Source organism: Tursiops truncatus, chromosome 4 (assembly GCF_011762595.2).
Source record: "Tursiops truncatus isolate mTurTru1 chromosome 4, mTurTru1.mat.Y, whole genome shotgun sequence".
Lineage (NCBI taxonomy): Eukaryota > Metazoa > Chordata > Mammalia > Artiodactyla > Delphinidae > Tursiops > Tursiops truncatus.
Window position 1 is genome coordinate 82,403,591 of NC_047037.1, and position 17,131 is coordinate 82,420,721.

The 17,131-nt window shown below is 40.3% G+C and overlaps 1 protein-coding gene across 2 annotated transcripts in view; it reads right to left on the minus strand.

Moving 5' to 3' along the window:
- The window catches only part of GAP43 (growth associated protein 43), a 92,785-nt gene that overhangs the window by 32,815 nt on the left and 42,839 nt on the right, over positions 1-17,131 (minus strand). For both annotated transcript variants that reach the window (XM_019922284.3, XM_033855817.2), the window contains exon 2: positions 8,923-9,532. In XM_019922284.3, the coding sequence (XP_019777843.1) occupies positions 8,923-9,532 (610 nt within the window). The remainder of the gene's footprint in view (positions 1-8,922; positions 9,533-17,131) is intronic.

Genomic DNA, 17,131 nt, shown 5'->3' on the forward strand with positions numbered 1-17,131 from the left:
TTTTTTGGCGGCGAGGCATGTGGGATCTTAGCTCCCTGACCGGGGATCGAACCCTCAACCCCTGCACTGGAAGGTGAAGTCTTAACCACTGGACCACCAGAGAAGTCCCTGTTCATTCATTCTTAACTCATTCAGCAAATACTTACTGGTTGCCTTCTATTTCCCATTGTTATAGGGGCAAGAGTTTCAACAATAAACAAAACACATGATGGAGCTACTTTTTCCACTGATGGTTAATCTTCGAAAGCTGCTGCTGAATTATGACATGAATTAAGTTATCTGTATTTTTGTGTTAATTTGAATGAAAGGCGGTTTCTCAAGTTTTTTTAAATAAAAGATATCCCTTTTTATTACATACATCTTGTCCTTCAAGATTCAGCTGCAGTAACTCTACGCCAAGAAGCCTTCCTGGACTCTCTCTCCCTAATTAGCCTAATCAGGACTTAAATTTTCATACACTATAAATTTCATCATAGGTAGCCTTAATCCTAATGCCTAGCTCTCCCCATCTCATTGTAGATTGACAAACACGTCTCAATAACACAACCAGCAGAGAAAAGAGCTTTACTCTCCCCACACCCCCTCTAAGAGACAGAGAGATGTGCCTGGAGCCATTTTCCACTTCTTGTTGGCCTGAAGAGTGAAAAAATTTAGATTTTCTCTAATGGCCTGAACCTCTGAACAGGCCTTTCCCTACATATTGAATCTGTGTATGTGTGTGTGTGTGTGTGTGTGTGTGTGTGTATGTGTATGTATGTGCTTGTGAGTTGGCAGACAATTATGCTATAGTCATGGAGACGGTCCTAAAACATATCTAAATTATATTCTTCACTTTTTCATACCCCAAGGCAAAGAGAATATTCTTGTGGATCTATCAAAATGTTCATCTCCACTCTGAGAGACACACAGAAGGGACCATTTAGGTGAATCGTTTCTGGTTTCTATTCCGAATTCCAAAAGATTCTACCAACTCATACTGAAAAAAAATAAAAACCAAAAATTAGCCTCAGGACTTACTTGACCATATATATGCCTCCAGGAAAGAACATTAATATTGAACATGATTCATAAGGAAAGGCAAATAGCCCTCCTAGGGTACTTTCTTTTCCCCTGAAGATACTGCAGTTTCCATTCCAAATAGAATGGTGTGAGATGATCGAACTAAAATATTTTATCTTCCACAGTCTCCTAATTTGTGATTCAAAACGTGACAATACATGTGAGAATTGCTGAGTAAGCATATCTAACTTGGGCATCATCTACTGCATCTTTTCTTGGGATGTACAATAGCCCAGTTCCAAACACTTGGGCCTGTTAGTCAGTTTCACTGATGGTCGAAGATCCAATTATGTGACTGTACAGTAAATAAAAGAATTGGAGGAAAGTCGTATTAGGCCTATTCCTATCATTCTTATGTTTTAATGAAGGTCTACCGACAAAATCTTTGAAAAGCTTATCAACCACAATTGTCTGTCAAATGCATCCATTGCTCTACACAAGAATCCAAGGCTTTATATACCCTTGAAGCTGTTTAAATTACTTTAATGAAATAATATGGGTATTAAAAAATAAACGAATAATAAATTAAGTCTAAGATGAAAGTGAAACTATTGACAGTAAATTATTGCCACTCGAGCTGTAGTTTTCCATTGCAGGGAGGTTAAAAGCAAGTCTAACCATACCTGAAAACATCATTGTCAACTCTTTATTTTCAATCTCAAGTGTAAGGTGGGTTAGAAAATTCCACTGAGATTTCCTTGCAGTCTCCTGGGCTTCCAGTGTAACCATAAACTTTCTTAGTGCTGTCTCTTCCTGAAATCTTCACCCGTCCATCCAGACTTCTTCTACTATCTGCCCTGTCCCCTAAACCCACTATCTAATAGTTTAGAAAATAAGGCACTACAGGGAAGTGAGAATGTTTGAGTAAGAGGCCATATGCCCACTCTTCCAGATGTCTCTTTAGTCTACCACTGCACACTTGCCTTCTGAAGCTAGAAAGCAGAGAAAACCTAGTTGAACCCATTTACTTTGAAGATGTTGAAACCAGGCTCCTCTAGAGGGCAAAAGAGCTGGCCTGAAATCATCAGCAGAATCTGAACAAGAATCCAGGTCTCTTGACTATAGGCAGTCTTTAGTCTATTATGCTTGAAATACAGAGCATTTGCTCTATATACTTCCTACAAGATACTGGATCTATTAAAAAACATGATGTTATTCATCATCCTTGTGAAAACAATTTATGGGCAATTCTTTTAAATAAGCCTCAAAACAAATTATTTGCTTAGAGAGCCAAGCTTTAGTGTTGTGAGATTAACAACTGGCTAAAGATTTTTTGAAGAAAGCAGTGACTCAAATGTTCTTGATGATATGAATTGGTCTGCGGTTCAGCACCCGATTCAGTCATTTCCTTAGGGCACAAAATTAAAACATGACTAAGACGGCTGGCAAAACTTACACATCCTTCCAAACCTTTCCCTCCTCTGTGCATACTGTAAACCGTATAGTCTTGGGAGATCTTCAAGGGCTCCAGTCTTGCAGCTTTAAGCAGCATTATTGCTTTCCTTCTTCCCTTCCTTTTATGCCTGGTTATAGAAAGCTTTTCATTCTTTACTTAATGAAGCTATGATTGTGAGGACAAAATAAGAGTAACGACCACTCAGTGCTTTCTAGTCCGTTAGATCGGGTGTTCTGCTCTCTCCCCATGTTTAGCCAAATGGACTATGTAACTCTTGCTACTCTTGGTTCTTCCTCCTTGTAATCCTTTTAGAATTGGGTAGATATGCATGTGTGCGTGTGTGTACGCAGAGAAAAAAGAGGAAAAAATATTTGATAAACATGCATTAGTGTCTGAAAAATATTCTACACTCTAAGAAATATTGTTTGAGTTTCACTTCCAAATATAGCTTCACCACTTTAAAATTGGGGGAGCAACATGCTTTTCTGTTTATTGGCTTTTTTAATAAGGTGATAGTAGTTATTAAATATGAGCTATAAAAGAATGGATAAAAAGCCTCGTAATATGAGTTTCTTGACTCTAAATTACGTCTCTTCCTATCTTCTGTCTGCTTAAATTTTTTGTTTGAAGAGACAGTGATTGCTCTCCTATCTGTTCTACCTATTAAGTTCTTTATACTATTCTAGTTATAAAGGTATCGGGGGTCCTTTGGAAATGTGCTTGCCAAAAGGGAGCAACAATATAAACAAGAATTTTGAAAGATACTAATTCTGATAAATTTAGGATAGAAATTGTCTAGAATACATGAAATTGCTTTCATCTGATTGAATTCCGAACATTTCAATTTCTAAATTTCAGCTCTGGCATGTTTAATGGAGTCAGCAGTACTCCTGTTAAGAACAATCAATTTTAACTGATCTTACAGCTCTCTGGGGCCTAATCAAACAGTACTTGAAGGATTTTCAAACTAAGAACTCAAGACTCAAAACCAGTTTAATACCCCCAATAACTCTGGGGTGATGGAGCTGTGAGAAAGTTATGACCAAGGAGTGTGGTTAGTTACTGGATACCCGCCTATAAATGCAATCATTAATGATTCCCAGACAAGAGTCTGGAGTATCCAATTATACAAATGAGGGGGATGGTCTTAGACTAGGACACGATGCCTGGGTTCTTAGACATTCCTCTCATCTTCATTTCTCCCTGGGTGTCAGGGTTCAATGTATGACCTCGGCAATCAAGCTGCCGGGGTTCAGCTCGTGGTTTAGCTACTTGCCAGCTGTTCATGCTGATGACGTGCCTCAATGTCTCTTAACCTCAGTTTCCACATCTGTAAAAGTGGAAGGGGAAATTGAAGCACTTACACCACAGAATGGTTCTGATGATTAAATAGGATAATCCCCACATAGCACTTAGCACAGGGTCTGACACTTCATAAATGCTCATTAAGTGCTACCTATTATAGAAACTATATATTTTATTATTTATTTACTTGGCTGATTTTTTTTTTTTTGAAGTTTATTTCTTAAATTTTTTATTTTTGGCTGCATTGGGTCTTTGTTGCTGCGCGTGGGCTTTCTCTGGTTGCGGCGAGCGGGGGCTACTATTTGTTGCGGCAGTGCGGTGTCTTCTCTTGTTGAGAAGCATGGGCTCTAGGCGCGCAGGCTTCAGTAGTTGTGGCACGTGAGCTCTAGAGCGCAGGCTCAGTAGAAACTATATATTTTAAACCTTAAAAACCAACTACCTTAACCCCTTCTCTTAATGAAGAGACAACTGAAGCCCAGAGAGAAGCAATTACTTGCCTCATATCACACATCTCATTAGTAAAATTATTGAGGCTATACCCCTGGTCTCCAGCATTCTTTCCTTGGTATATCTTACTGGGCATGGAGGGCACAGAATGTCCTAGGACCTGGCTAGTATTTCCTGACAATAATCAGAAATTTTCACAACTGCTAAGATAAAGAGAAAACGCAGGAATTGAGATAAAACATAGCACCTTAAAAGAGAGGTAAAGAACTGCAAGGCCAAGATTAAGGTGAGGGTTTAGGGGGTCTATCAGTTTGACCCCTACTTTGTCACTGTGTCTGTGGGCAGAATATTCATTTACTTTGCCCCTGTTCTCAGAATGTAAAAGCAGAAAGAAAAATATTATCGAATGCCACTGGAGTGTTTTCAAGAAAAGCCAATAAAAATGATTACTAGAGCAATATAAAAGTGCTCTATAAAAGCTTAATAATCAACAGTATTTAAGCAGCGTGCTACTGAGTAGCTGACAGGGTGCTCCTGTTTTATAGATAGCATTTACGGACTTTCACACCCCAAATTTTCACTCTTTATGAATTGTGTATAAACTTGGGAAGTGGTTGAAACCACATATCAAATCAAAACTGCTTCTGAGGCACTGTGTCAAATAAGTGTAAATATCCTTGGTTAATCTCACATGTAACACAGAGTGTGGTGGAAGTGGGTCTATCTTCTGGAGAGCTAAGAATATCATGGATGGTTATCTTGGGCCTTTGGAACATTTTGTTCTGGGGAAAGTAAAGAATTTCTCCAACTCCAAAAATGTGGGTTGGGTATTTCATTTTTTTACACATAATTATCTTTCCAGAAACTATAAAATTTGCATTATTCTTTTGCTAATAATTTGGCTATAGAGGCACACATTACATAAAACCTTTTTAGCATGTAGCAAACTGCAGAAGCACTGTCTCATCCATGTTTTGTCCCACAGTATATTGGCATATAAAGATACTCCATATCTTTTTGTAGAATTTAACTGAGTTGAGATTATTACTGTGATAGTTTTCAAAACCGCTCCCTGAATTTCATCCCACGCCTACTACCAAATCAGAACTCCTTAAGATCAGCGACCATCACTAATGCATCTTTGTGACGCTAATGCCTAGCATGGTAGAAAGTTAATATAAATGAAAGGGAAAAAGGAAAGAACAAAGGGAGAGAGGAAGAGAGGGAGGGAGGGAAGAAGAAGGAGGAAGAAAAAGAAGGAAGAGAGGTAGAAAGATACTGAGTTTCTATTCAGAGGAATGATGAATAGAACTCCTCTCTTTCCTGGATCATTACTGATGGCCTCAGTTAGAAAAGGGTAAAGAGACCACGAAAATAAAATGCAGCCAAAATCAACATACAGAAAATCTAGGATAACCCAGTTACACTTTCTACTAGTGCTAGTCAAGTACCCTGTGAGAGCTACCCAGTCAACATCTCTGATTTCTAGCCTCCGGGATGTGTTCCCTTGGTAATACGACATCACTGAATATAGCCAGAGCAGAAGTTTTGGAGTCCTCTACTAGGGAAAGTCAGCGGGTTATCATGGAGAAGAAGAGACATAGCAGAGAATTCTTTTACCGTGAGTCCAATGAGCACTGTCCAATGAGCACTATACGATGAGCACTATCCAGCAGGAGACACCAAAGACATTATCATTCAAAGAGGCTTGAAAGTCCTCTCCTCATGGCTGAAAGGAGGCAGTACCCTAAAGATACCACAAGCACGTCTCCTCCTATAAAGGAATCATCATCAGAAATGCACGGAAGTTTTTTGGCCATAGACATATGCAGAGATGTGCAAACAGAGTGGCAAAGCAGAGACAGGAAGATATAGTTGGAGGATTAAAAAAAAAAATGAAAAAAAAAGTTCCAAATGTCCTAATGCAAGTGGCATCCACCTGTAATAAACCCACTAATAGTAAAGGAAGTAAAATAAAGAAAACATTTATAATTTAGAAAGAATTCCTGTTTGTATTAAAGTAGTGATCAGAGTGGTCCAAAATTCTGACCCTCTTACTGACAGCAATTTTTGTCTTGAATCTCTCTTTTGGCTTGTTCTGCCCCCCAATCCTACTCCACCGTATCAGACTGTCTCTACACCCCTCCAGGCAGTCACAGAATCCTAAAGCCACCCAGGGTAGCCGTCCATTCCCAAACAGTAGTGCTCAACTGGGAATATTGTTCTTTTAACCAAGATTAGAATGAAATCCAATACGAGATAGACGAAAATGTGGTACAGGGCCCATGGGAATTTGGGCTTGCTATGCTGTGACAGATCTCCTTGTCACCTGTAGCTTCTGTGATTCCATAAGACTCATCATATTTGGGTAATTTGTGCTTGTCACCTACAGCAGGCAAGGCTAATAGATACATCGGTCCAGAAAGAAGCTCTAGGCAGCATTTCAAGATCTAACCAAGAGGGCAGTACCTACCCAAAGCTCAGAAACAATGTAAAATAAATTGCCCTTTGTGATTACCTTCAAGTTGAACTTCATTTATACTTTTCAATTACCTTTCAATGTACATATTAAGCTCAGACTAACTGAGGCATTTTTTAGTCAGAAATTGTAAGATTTAGGACAGAGCATGATCCCTATTGCTTTTACTGACCAGACACATTCTTAATTAAATAAGTGAATGGAGTAAGCAAGGCTGCACAAAGAATATATGAATGAGTAAACAAATTATTATCTATAAATTGAATCTGTCCAATTTTCATTCATTCATCACTTGACATTTATTGAGCATGTACTACATAAAATAGTTCATTGATTCATTGGAATTATCATAACTTGAAAAATAATAAAACTGAATTTCCTTTAAAATATATTATTTTTAGACTTTCCATTGATTCAAGCAGTCTTCCTTTCTATTACTCCAAATCATGAGCATATACCTAAAATCACATTATGTCTTTCTGTCTCTACTTACAATTTCAGAAATCCCAGTTTAAAAATATGATCTGAGTAATGTCAAATATTTTCTATATTTAAAATCATGATTAATTTCTAAGATTTATGAAAATTACCAATAGGTAGTCGGTCATATGCAAAGTGATTTCTAGCCATTGTATCTAAGGCTGGAACTTAAACCTAAAGAAGAGTAGTTAACAAGGTTTGTTTTGCTGAGTAAATTAAAACCAAAACCATTCTTATCACATGCCTTACCTTTTCCAGGGAAATATTCCCATCTTCTTAACCTCAAGGTCTGGCCCCTGGGGCAGGTATATAGTTAGAATAAAGATTTAAGATGAGCCACTGGTAGAAAGAGGTGTGTGCTTTATCTGAAGTTAGATAATGCTAATAACAATAATAGTTAATATAATCTGGCTGTTTACTCACAGAATTTGGGGGGTAAAATGAAAGAAGTAGACCAGAAAATATCTAGAATAATCTTCCACTATCCTGCAGTATCTAATGTGGAGAGATGGATATCATGGCAAATATTCAATAATTACTTTCTCAATCTAACGGTCAGATAGCAAGGCATTTCCCAGAGCATCCTCATGGTGTAGGTGTTTTCCCAAGGGCACAGTGTGGGTGTGTGCCCAAATTTGGGTCCTTGGACACATAGTGGGTTAAATCACTAAATTCTAAAGGAGTAAACCCAACCTTTTCAACTGGCACAGAAGCAACTTTATCTTTAATGTTTGGGGCTGAAAGGTATTCATGGGTCACACTAGGCTAGAGAAAGACCTTGGAGACCATTGGCCTGCTTCACCACTATGGATGGGTTGGGGTGGAGGGACAGATCTAGTGCTGAGGAGTGAAGTTCCCTTAAATTTATCTTGTACTGTGAATGCTCTATTCCAATTCTGCACAGGCTCTTTGGGCAACAATAGTGAAAACACTCCAGGTTAGAGCGCTAAACCAAAGAGAATCTAGTAACTTTTTAAAATCACAGTCAACCCTCAATTATGTATGTGTATGGTAGAAAGTAGTGTCTTTGATAATAAAATGATAATTTATGTTTGACTTCACAACGTGTTCTATATTTGGGGTTTTTCTTTTGTTTTTGGCAACATCAACAGACTTATTTTCCTAATTAGTCTGACCCCGATTAACGTTACAATTAACATTCTCTGAGCGTACATACACATACGCACACTGCTCACCAACTGATGGGGGAGAACGCCCAGAAACACATTGTGGGCTAGGAATAGGTGGTCTGAGAGTATGTTTTACCTGCTGGTAATTCACAAACTACATCATCTGAATCAATAGGGAGTTGGCTGCATTTACACCAGGCACTTCCCAGAGCTAAATAATCACATTAGCTAATTCCCATCCATAAAATATATGTAGCCTCAGTAATTACTTATTAAACTAAGTCTATCCAGCACACAGAATATTTTTTTCAACCAGGATTATTTAGTTTTACTCTTTATGCCAATCCAGTTAACAAGGTAATTGTCAGACCTGTCTAGTACCGGCTGCTACACGAACCTGCCCAAGTTCTTTCTCAGGCTTGGAGATATTTGGGAACGTAGTGGCCAGAGTTAGCTCTCAGCCCTGCCACTTTGGGGAACTCAGCGCAGCTTCCCTTGATTTCCTGAATACACCTTCTAGAAATGTCCCCTCTCCCTCGAAGGCACAGGGGGCCTGGCCTTCCACATAGGCCCCCAAGTACAGGTGGCCTGGCCCCCCATGGCGTCTGACCCTGGAGGTCGCTCACCTATCTTCTCCTCCGCTTGGCTGCTCTCCGCAGTCTCCGATGGAGGCTGGGCTGTTGCCTTGGCAGCAGCATCCTCTGCAGCAGGGGTGGTGGCGGCAGCAGCAGCAGTGACAGCAGCAGGCACGTCGGCTTGTTTAGGCTCCTCCTTGGCTGGCGCGTCTTCGGCCTTGGAGGACGGCGAGTTGTCAGTGGAAGCTTTAGTGGCACTTTCTGTCTCAGCAGAGCCGGCCTTCTCCTCCGAGGGGGCAGGAGCCTGGGGCGCTGCCTGCTCTGTGGCAGCCTCGGGGGCGCCCTCCCCCTTCTTCTCCTCGGAAGGAGTTTCGCCCGCTTTGCCGGTCTCTTCCGGCTTGGGGCCGGCGGCTGGGGCCGCTTCAGCGGGAGTGGAACCTTCTCCCTCCTTCTTCTCCGCACCCTCAGCGACGGGGGCTTCATCCTTCTCATTCGCCTCGGCCTCAGCGGCTGGGGCATCACCCTTCTTCTCTCCTTTGAGCTTTTTCCTCGTTATGTGTCCACGGAAGCTAGCCTGAATTTTGGTCGCGGCCTTGTGAGCTTTATCTTCTGGTTTGATGCCATCTTGTTCAATCTTTTGGTCCTCATCATTTTTTTCAACCTTTATGGAGAAAAGGGGGGGAAAAAAGGAGAGATGGAGCAATGTTCTTTTCCTTCAAATCACAGCATTCAATAAATGCATACTGAATGACTTATTCTGTGCCAGGCTCCATACTTGGAGTTAAGAAATCAGCAATACCCTGGAAATTCAAACCAAGCCCCCTCTCTTTCTGATGAAGAATTTAGGAGAGAACACATTAGTTTCTGGGAAAAATTAATGTCCTTCTGGCCTTCCAGAATCACTGGCATTATTTTATATGTCTTTCTTCCCCCAACTCAATGTCTCTCCTTTGCTAAACTTAAATCAGCCTTTTTGTGGATGTACTTTGACAACTCAAGTCCACCCAGCCTAGGTTTTCATCAGTGACCTCTGAAAGATATTGGTTTTCCAGGGTTTCTGAGAGGGTCCCTGTGAAAAACTTATGATTTAAAAAAATATTGTGGAAAAGCCTATTTGTTTCCCCAAGATTTCAGGTCTCATCAGGAAACCAGTAGGTTCGGGGCAAAGAATATGGTTCAGGTTTAAACAGCAAATTCCATCAGGGTCTTGTGCAAAATGCAGATGAGTTCCAGGGCTTTGAGGGGTTTGTTCAGGATGTGACAAGTCAGAATGCTGGTCACAAAATGACGTCTGTTTTCCTCTGTATGTGGTCCAACATCAGTAATGAACATACCAGGCCTTCAAAATTTGAATTCAGAAAATGGTCATTATTCTTGAGTTTTAAAAAAAGAGTGGAAAACACTGCTTCCGCTTTTGAAAGAGTGGCATATATTCACTAAATCACAATTTCTTATTCCCAAAGCAATTTAAACTTAAAATTAGTTTTATATTATCATCAACAGAGCCATCCTAGCACTGAAGGCAAGAGACTAGAATACAAAATTTTTACCATTTGATCATGTTACAACATAACATAGGCTGCAAATAACTTTTTTCCACATGGAAATTAAATCACAGGATAGGAATAGAAGGTATAATCATGAAAAGAAATGCCTAGGCAAGTACTCAGAATTCTATATAGCTCCGTTGCCCACTATGGTGACCCAGTGTGGTCACTTATAGTCCCCATATAGCCATTATATTAGTTTCAGGTATACAACACAGCAATTCAACATTTGTATATATTGCAACAATAAGTCTGGTTAACTTCTGAGAACACTGTCCTAGCAATAGGGAAATACAGCAGTGAACAATGCAGCAAAAGACCAATAATTAAAGAATGCTTCTCATGTACCAAGTCCTCTGCTTGGCCCCAGTCTCAACCTTGGCCTGACCTTGGCTTTTGCTCCAGTTTAGGATGCAAATCACAGCAGGCCAACACAAGGCATGCTTTCCACCTGTCATACAAGCTCTGCCCGAGGGACCCAGATCCTGTTCATCATGATGTAGACCTGTCTGACATTCTTTGGACAAGCATATGGGCCTGTATTGCTTAGGTCCATCAACATGCTAGTGAGTATACAAAGGTATTTTTGAAAATAAGCTGCATGTGAGAGTAAAAGCAGGATTAATAAATTTCCAGTAAAACTCAAGGCAAGTTTCTCTTCTTCCTCAGTTAATGGTGTATGTATCCATACAAAAAGTGAAGGAGTGCATGAAAGCACTTTGGAAGGGCCCATTCTGCTGCCTCTTCCCAGTGCCATGCTGCCACACTGCTCAGTGCTCTGATGCACTACCGCCTTCCCGCTCTCCTACTGCTCTTGTTGACTCCTACTGGGATGCACACAACACGATCTGGGGCACGGGAGCAGCTGTCCCTGCCAGGAGCTCTCTGCTCAGAGATGGCAGCATAACCCTCTTAAATTAATAGTTGTGAATGGAGCATGCAGCCAAGATGTTGTTAATTTATTTTACTCTATCTTGCATTTTCTGAATGAGGCACCATCTTACATGATAGGACATCTGTACGTGGGCCTTGATGTGCAGTGGTTCTTTAATACAAATACTGCTCCTTGTGAAGGTAAACAAACCAATTCTTTCAGAGTAGGCAAGTGGACAGAAAAAACCCTCTGGTGACTCAAGAAAGCTGCATCACCCTTTTCTCTTTAAAAACACAGAGAAAAGGAGATGAAACTTAAAACGCTGGAAAACATAAAAAGAAGGAAGCCAAGAGTCTGAATGACATAAAGAAGATACTTTACAAGGATAAAGGAAGAGCCCCTCTAAGTTCTTTACACCTCCAACTCCAATCTCTCTCTCTCTCTCTCTCTCTCTCTCTCTCTCTCTCTCGCTCTCGCTCTCTCTCTCTCAATTTCTCAGATCATCTGCCACTGTAACTTTCCACGTGATCAGGACTTAAGCTTCTGTGCACAGCCTCTATGTTGAAATGACTATTTAGAAAGGCTCAGACTAGACTTGGGTGCCAAGATTGTGGGATCAGTCTCACCTGAAAAATCCAAGAGTATAAGGGACACAAGACAGAAAGGTGTGGGCAGGAAGGGAGAGAATGTGAAAAACCATAGTTAGGAGAGAAGTGAGACAATCCTGCAAGAACTGGCTACCCAAGTAGGTGGTCAAAGTACCCCCACAGGCATGCAGCTTCTCCAGGAGGAATTGCTGGGCCACTTAATATTATTAGAGATTTAGGGGAACTGGATTTTAGAAATTGGTTGGAAATAGACAACTAATACAAATTGTACAGATAGTCAGAGGGAAAGAGACAGAGACAAAGAGGGAAGGGGACGAGAAGGGAAGAGAAGGAAGGAAGGGGAGAAGGGGAGTGGGAAGGAAGGGAAGGGAGGGAGGAAACCAGCCTAAGATGAGGTGATTGAACAGAGGTATCCAGAAATAAGAATATTTTAAGTTAAAACTGGGTCTTAGGCCAGACAATTCTGGATGTGTGTGTCTTTCTTTTGTACCTGTAATTAATTCCATAAATATGGCTTAAACTATAGGTTATTTTCTGGTAAAATTCCTTTCACAGTGCTAGAGGTAATTGCATTGGGAGTGTATTTTGCTGAGAGAGGTGACAATAATAAAGAGAACATTTCCCAAGACTGGCTGTGGGGGAACCCCAAGATGTCAGGCTACATAGACCTTTTCCCAACTGGAAATAGAAGAGCTTGCCTAAAACAAAGAGCATGTGAGCCCAGAGAAACTGGAGATTACTCACTACATTCAGCACAACCCTTTCAGCTTCTAAAAGGGAAAAACTGTGCCCTGAAAAGTTGTCACTTGTTTCACTTGATAGCATGAGTGAATCAGTCAGTGGCCCCACTTGTATTTGAACTCAGGTCTTCTCCCCTCCCACCCAACCCCAAGTCCAATTTTATTGCATCCGTGACCCAGAACAACTTAGTCTTTCTTGTAGCCGATGGTGCATAAAGCATCATGTCAACATCCTGATTCATCCATTCATTTAGCAATACTGAGTGCCTATGCTGGTACCACAGACACACTAGTGAGCAGACAGAGACTGTATCTATCCACACAGGACTCTTTTTAAAATACACTTAAAAAAAATAAGCTCATAGTATTTAACAATCAATAATTCCCCAGGAATTCAAGGAGACACCCGACATTACACCTGTCTATAAAGCAAGGCCAATAGTCTAAATATGTCAGTTAGAGATGGAGGAAGTCCAGAAAAAAGGGGATCCTGGTACTTAATGGCTAAAAAGAGTTAGTTCATAGTCTCATAAAAATAGATTTATTTTTTAAACTCAGCGTTGCCACAAACAAGCTTTGTGCTGAGCTCTGATAAAGTTCTTTCATTTTTACATGGAATTGTTGCTATCCATGAATTAACTAATGTGGACATGCCAATGCAGTTCCTTACGTGTAGGAAGAGGATCATTATTAGTTGCCATACTTTTTTTTTCCAGGAATCTTCATTGCTATAGTTTAGAATTTTTACTGATTAATTTGTTCAGGAACTCTGTAATTTATGAAGTCTTAAAGGAAACAAAGTTTGGGAAATGTTAACTGTTCAACCAAGGCTAAAACCTTGGTTGAATATTGGTTTGAAGAAGATGAAGGGTACCATTCTACTAAGTTGCTGGGATCTGGTCAAATTTTAAAGTCCATTAGGTGAAAGGGCAATACTTTTCATCAACATTTAAGAATCACAGATAAGAAAGCCAAATGTAAGAAGTACTATTTCATACCCAACATTGTTGCTCTGGTTAATAGTTTCCTTTTCCTCTTGGGGGAGGAGAGAGTGAACAAATTAGGATTCAGTCTAAGATGTCCAAAATTTGCATTTATTATGTTCCAAAAGAGCTTTAGGCAAAAAAATCTATAAATGCCTAACTTTCAGGACTTAAAATAGCGTCATCCATTCATCTGGGACACTTCAATTCATTTAACTATTTCTAATTATCATAGGACTACTTCAACCTCCCAAGCACAGAAAAATGTGGCCCTGAATCTACTTCTGCTAGCTCTAAACACTACGATGATAATACTTCAAATTTTCTCTGAAACAGGATTGAATTTTAAATGCTTTTAAAAATCATTAGTGTGCACCAGTTCTTCTTTCTAAGAACATTTTTAGTAAACCAAAATATTTTCAATTTGATTGAGCAAAAGATATTTCCGAGAAGCAAAATTGAAAGGCCAGGGATATCAGAACCAGAATAAAGTGTGGATGGATATGTATGAATCTAACAAATACCTACTTATGGCTCACTCTAGTTTTTATTAATAATTTAGTGAGGTGAAATTCACATAAGAAAATTTCACTCTATTTTTCAGCTTAGTCGGCTTTGAGCACAGTTGAAAGCATATACTTTAGGAGAAATGTCCAAGTATTAAAGAAGCTCCCAGTGGAGCTTCTGTACCTGCTTTGAACCTAGTCAAAGATCAGAAGTCCAGAGAACTGCCCCTTATGGAGGAGCCAAAGGAGGATGCGCAAACCTTCTCCAGTTCTGTAGCGGAAGTGTCTTCAGGTTTCTGGGCAGTTCTAGGGAAGAAGGTGTCATTTAAAAGATGAATAGGCACAGCTGGGATACAGGGGTCCCTTAACACTCAATATGGCTTGAAAATCCAACTAAGAGAGTGAGGGGATGGGGGGCAGGATGCAAGTAGGTATAATGAAACAGTTGTGCATTTGCCAGCAATGGCCACCATTTTTTTAAACTCTTATTTTCAGTCCAGTGAAGAGTCTTCTTTTAGTTCCTGGGCAGGTGGGAGCACTGACATATGACAACTGAGCAATTCTCCAGGGGAACGTGAGACATCAAGAGTGACTTTGCAAATCCTGGCACAGTGGTAGTGAGGGGATTCTCTTTTCCCCTTCAGATGAAGTGTGCAGCATAACGCTGCAGCTCCACAGTCCTAATTAAGTGGGCAAGAAATGCTCATTGATTGGCTGACTATATAGAAAACCAAATATCCCACATTGGAAACTGGAATAGTAATGTGAACTTTTCAGAAAATAGCTGGTGATCAAAAGATGGGTCTTCAGCTCACTTTCATATATTATTTATTTAACATGTACAGCCCAGCTACTTCCTAAAGAATATGAAGTGGTATATTCAACCCAGTATAAAGTACTACTGGCGGAGAACTCAGTTTCCATTCAAAAGACTTATCTTTTATTTTATTTTGTATATGTAGAACTCTAGCTGTCCCACAAAGATGGAGATGAGGCAAAGAGCATATTATCATTGGCACCTTCTAACAGACAGAAGTCAGCAAATGAAACACTTTGTCTATTTCATTCATGGCTGAATCTCCAATTTCTAGAATGGTGTCTGGCATATAGCAGATGCTCAATTAATATTTGTTGAATGAATCCAAAATTTGAACCTCTCAATGAGTGCCATTTCAGAAAGATGATGATAGGCAAATTAATATGGGATTCCATTTTGTCAACTTTTAATACCCTTCATTTCCCAGTGATGGACTTCAAGAGCATCTAAGACAGGTATATGTTTCCCCAACACCTAACTGAGGAACTGACTTCATGCAGTGAGGTTGAACAAAGAAGCCAGTTATGGAAATAAAGGTACAGGAGTCAGACAAGGAGAGAAGGCACAAAATGACATTGATAATAATAATTTTAAAAGCACTTGGAAATAAATCTAAGATATAACAACTGACATTCATTTTCTCCATGCGTTGCCTGGAATCATAGCAATCAAATTATTTTTCTAATATATATCTCTGCTTCTTCATAAGTTAAAGAGGCGAAAATATTCATAGAGGATTGTTGGAGACTCTCTCCTTCCCTCTGTTTAGAGTTGATCTGTATAATGAGCCCCATGTCCTAAGGTTGTAGGCTGGAGATGACTAGTCCCTTAGATATTCAAGGAAGGAAGCCCCTCTTCCTCAGATGGGGGTTGGGAAGATGCACATACTTATGAGATGAGGCACATACTTACGCTGGTCTATCTCTCAGGACTCATGCTAGACAGAATAATTTGACTAAACTCTTTCAGAAAAGCTTTAGGTATGGCAAACAGAGATATAAGTCACCTAACTGAACAAAGGGTCAAAGTCAGTGATGCCTAAGCAAATATCTGCTGAGAGTTAACTCTGAAAGGAAGGGGCTCGACCGTTGAGCAGCAAAAGCAGACCCCCCCGATGAGAGTTGCTGATTGTAGTTCACTACCTCTGCTAGTGTTCACTACGGTTACTAGTGTTCACTACCTCAACAAGTCGTTCACTACCTCTTAAGTGGCACACTGGAAGGAGGGAGAGGTGGACAAGGTGAGGGGATACTAAACCTTGCTCTGGGAGAGGTCTCGGTGCCTACAGTGGCCACTGAGCTGGGAACAAGATAGAGGGACTCCCTATCAGGCTGCTGAAGAGGCTGGACTCACACACCAGACTATGAGAGGGACTGTGAGGCTTTTGCTAACAACTGAGGAAAGACAAGAGAAGAGCAGGCAGCCAGTACATCTGGGAAAAGATAGAAAAGCTGCCTAACCAGCAGACAGCCCATTGTACCACCATCACAGGGGAATTCCACCCAGTTGAGCATTCCCCAGAGCAAACCACACCCCAAGCTGCTGGAGAAGGTGCTCAGAGCCAACCAGCAGGAAGAGAAGGCCCAGGTAACTCTGCCAAAAACTGCCTTCCTTTCAGGTGTGATGCCACAAAATGTCTCTGGTTGGATGTTCAGGAATATAAAACATGATGAGATAAATATTTAATTAAATTGCCATTTCTTCCTGCTCTACTGAATAGTGATTATTGATTTATTTTTTCTTATTTAAACCTTTTTCATTATGAAATGTAATTTATTACATTCTAAGTCAGCAGTACCTGATAAATTTTGTTCAGTGAACAAGTGAGTGAGAGAGACATTCCTCATCTGCTCTACTATATGCCTTTCTCCAAATATTGTCACTGTTGGTCTGTTTATCTTGTTTTTCCTTCTCTGTGCTTATATTCTCCTGACTTATATTTGTATTTCATTTTTAACGGACTCTTCCCCTGGACTATAAACTCTCTGGAAGCAGGACCTTGTAGGTTTTGTACAATCCTCAAAGCCTTGGTGGCTAAAACAGTGCTGGCACATGGCTGATGCTCCAGAAATATTTATTTGGAGCTGTTGTTAAGTAACTATGTGTCGTGTTATGTTAGTGATCAGAGAGCATGTAAATGGGCAGTACACAGCCAACTGGCTGGGTATCAGTGCTTCTCTCTGGG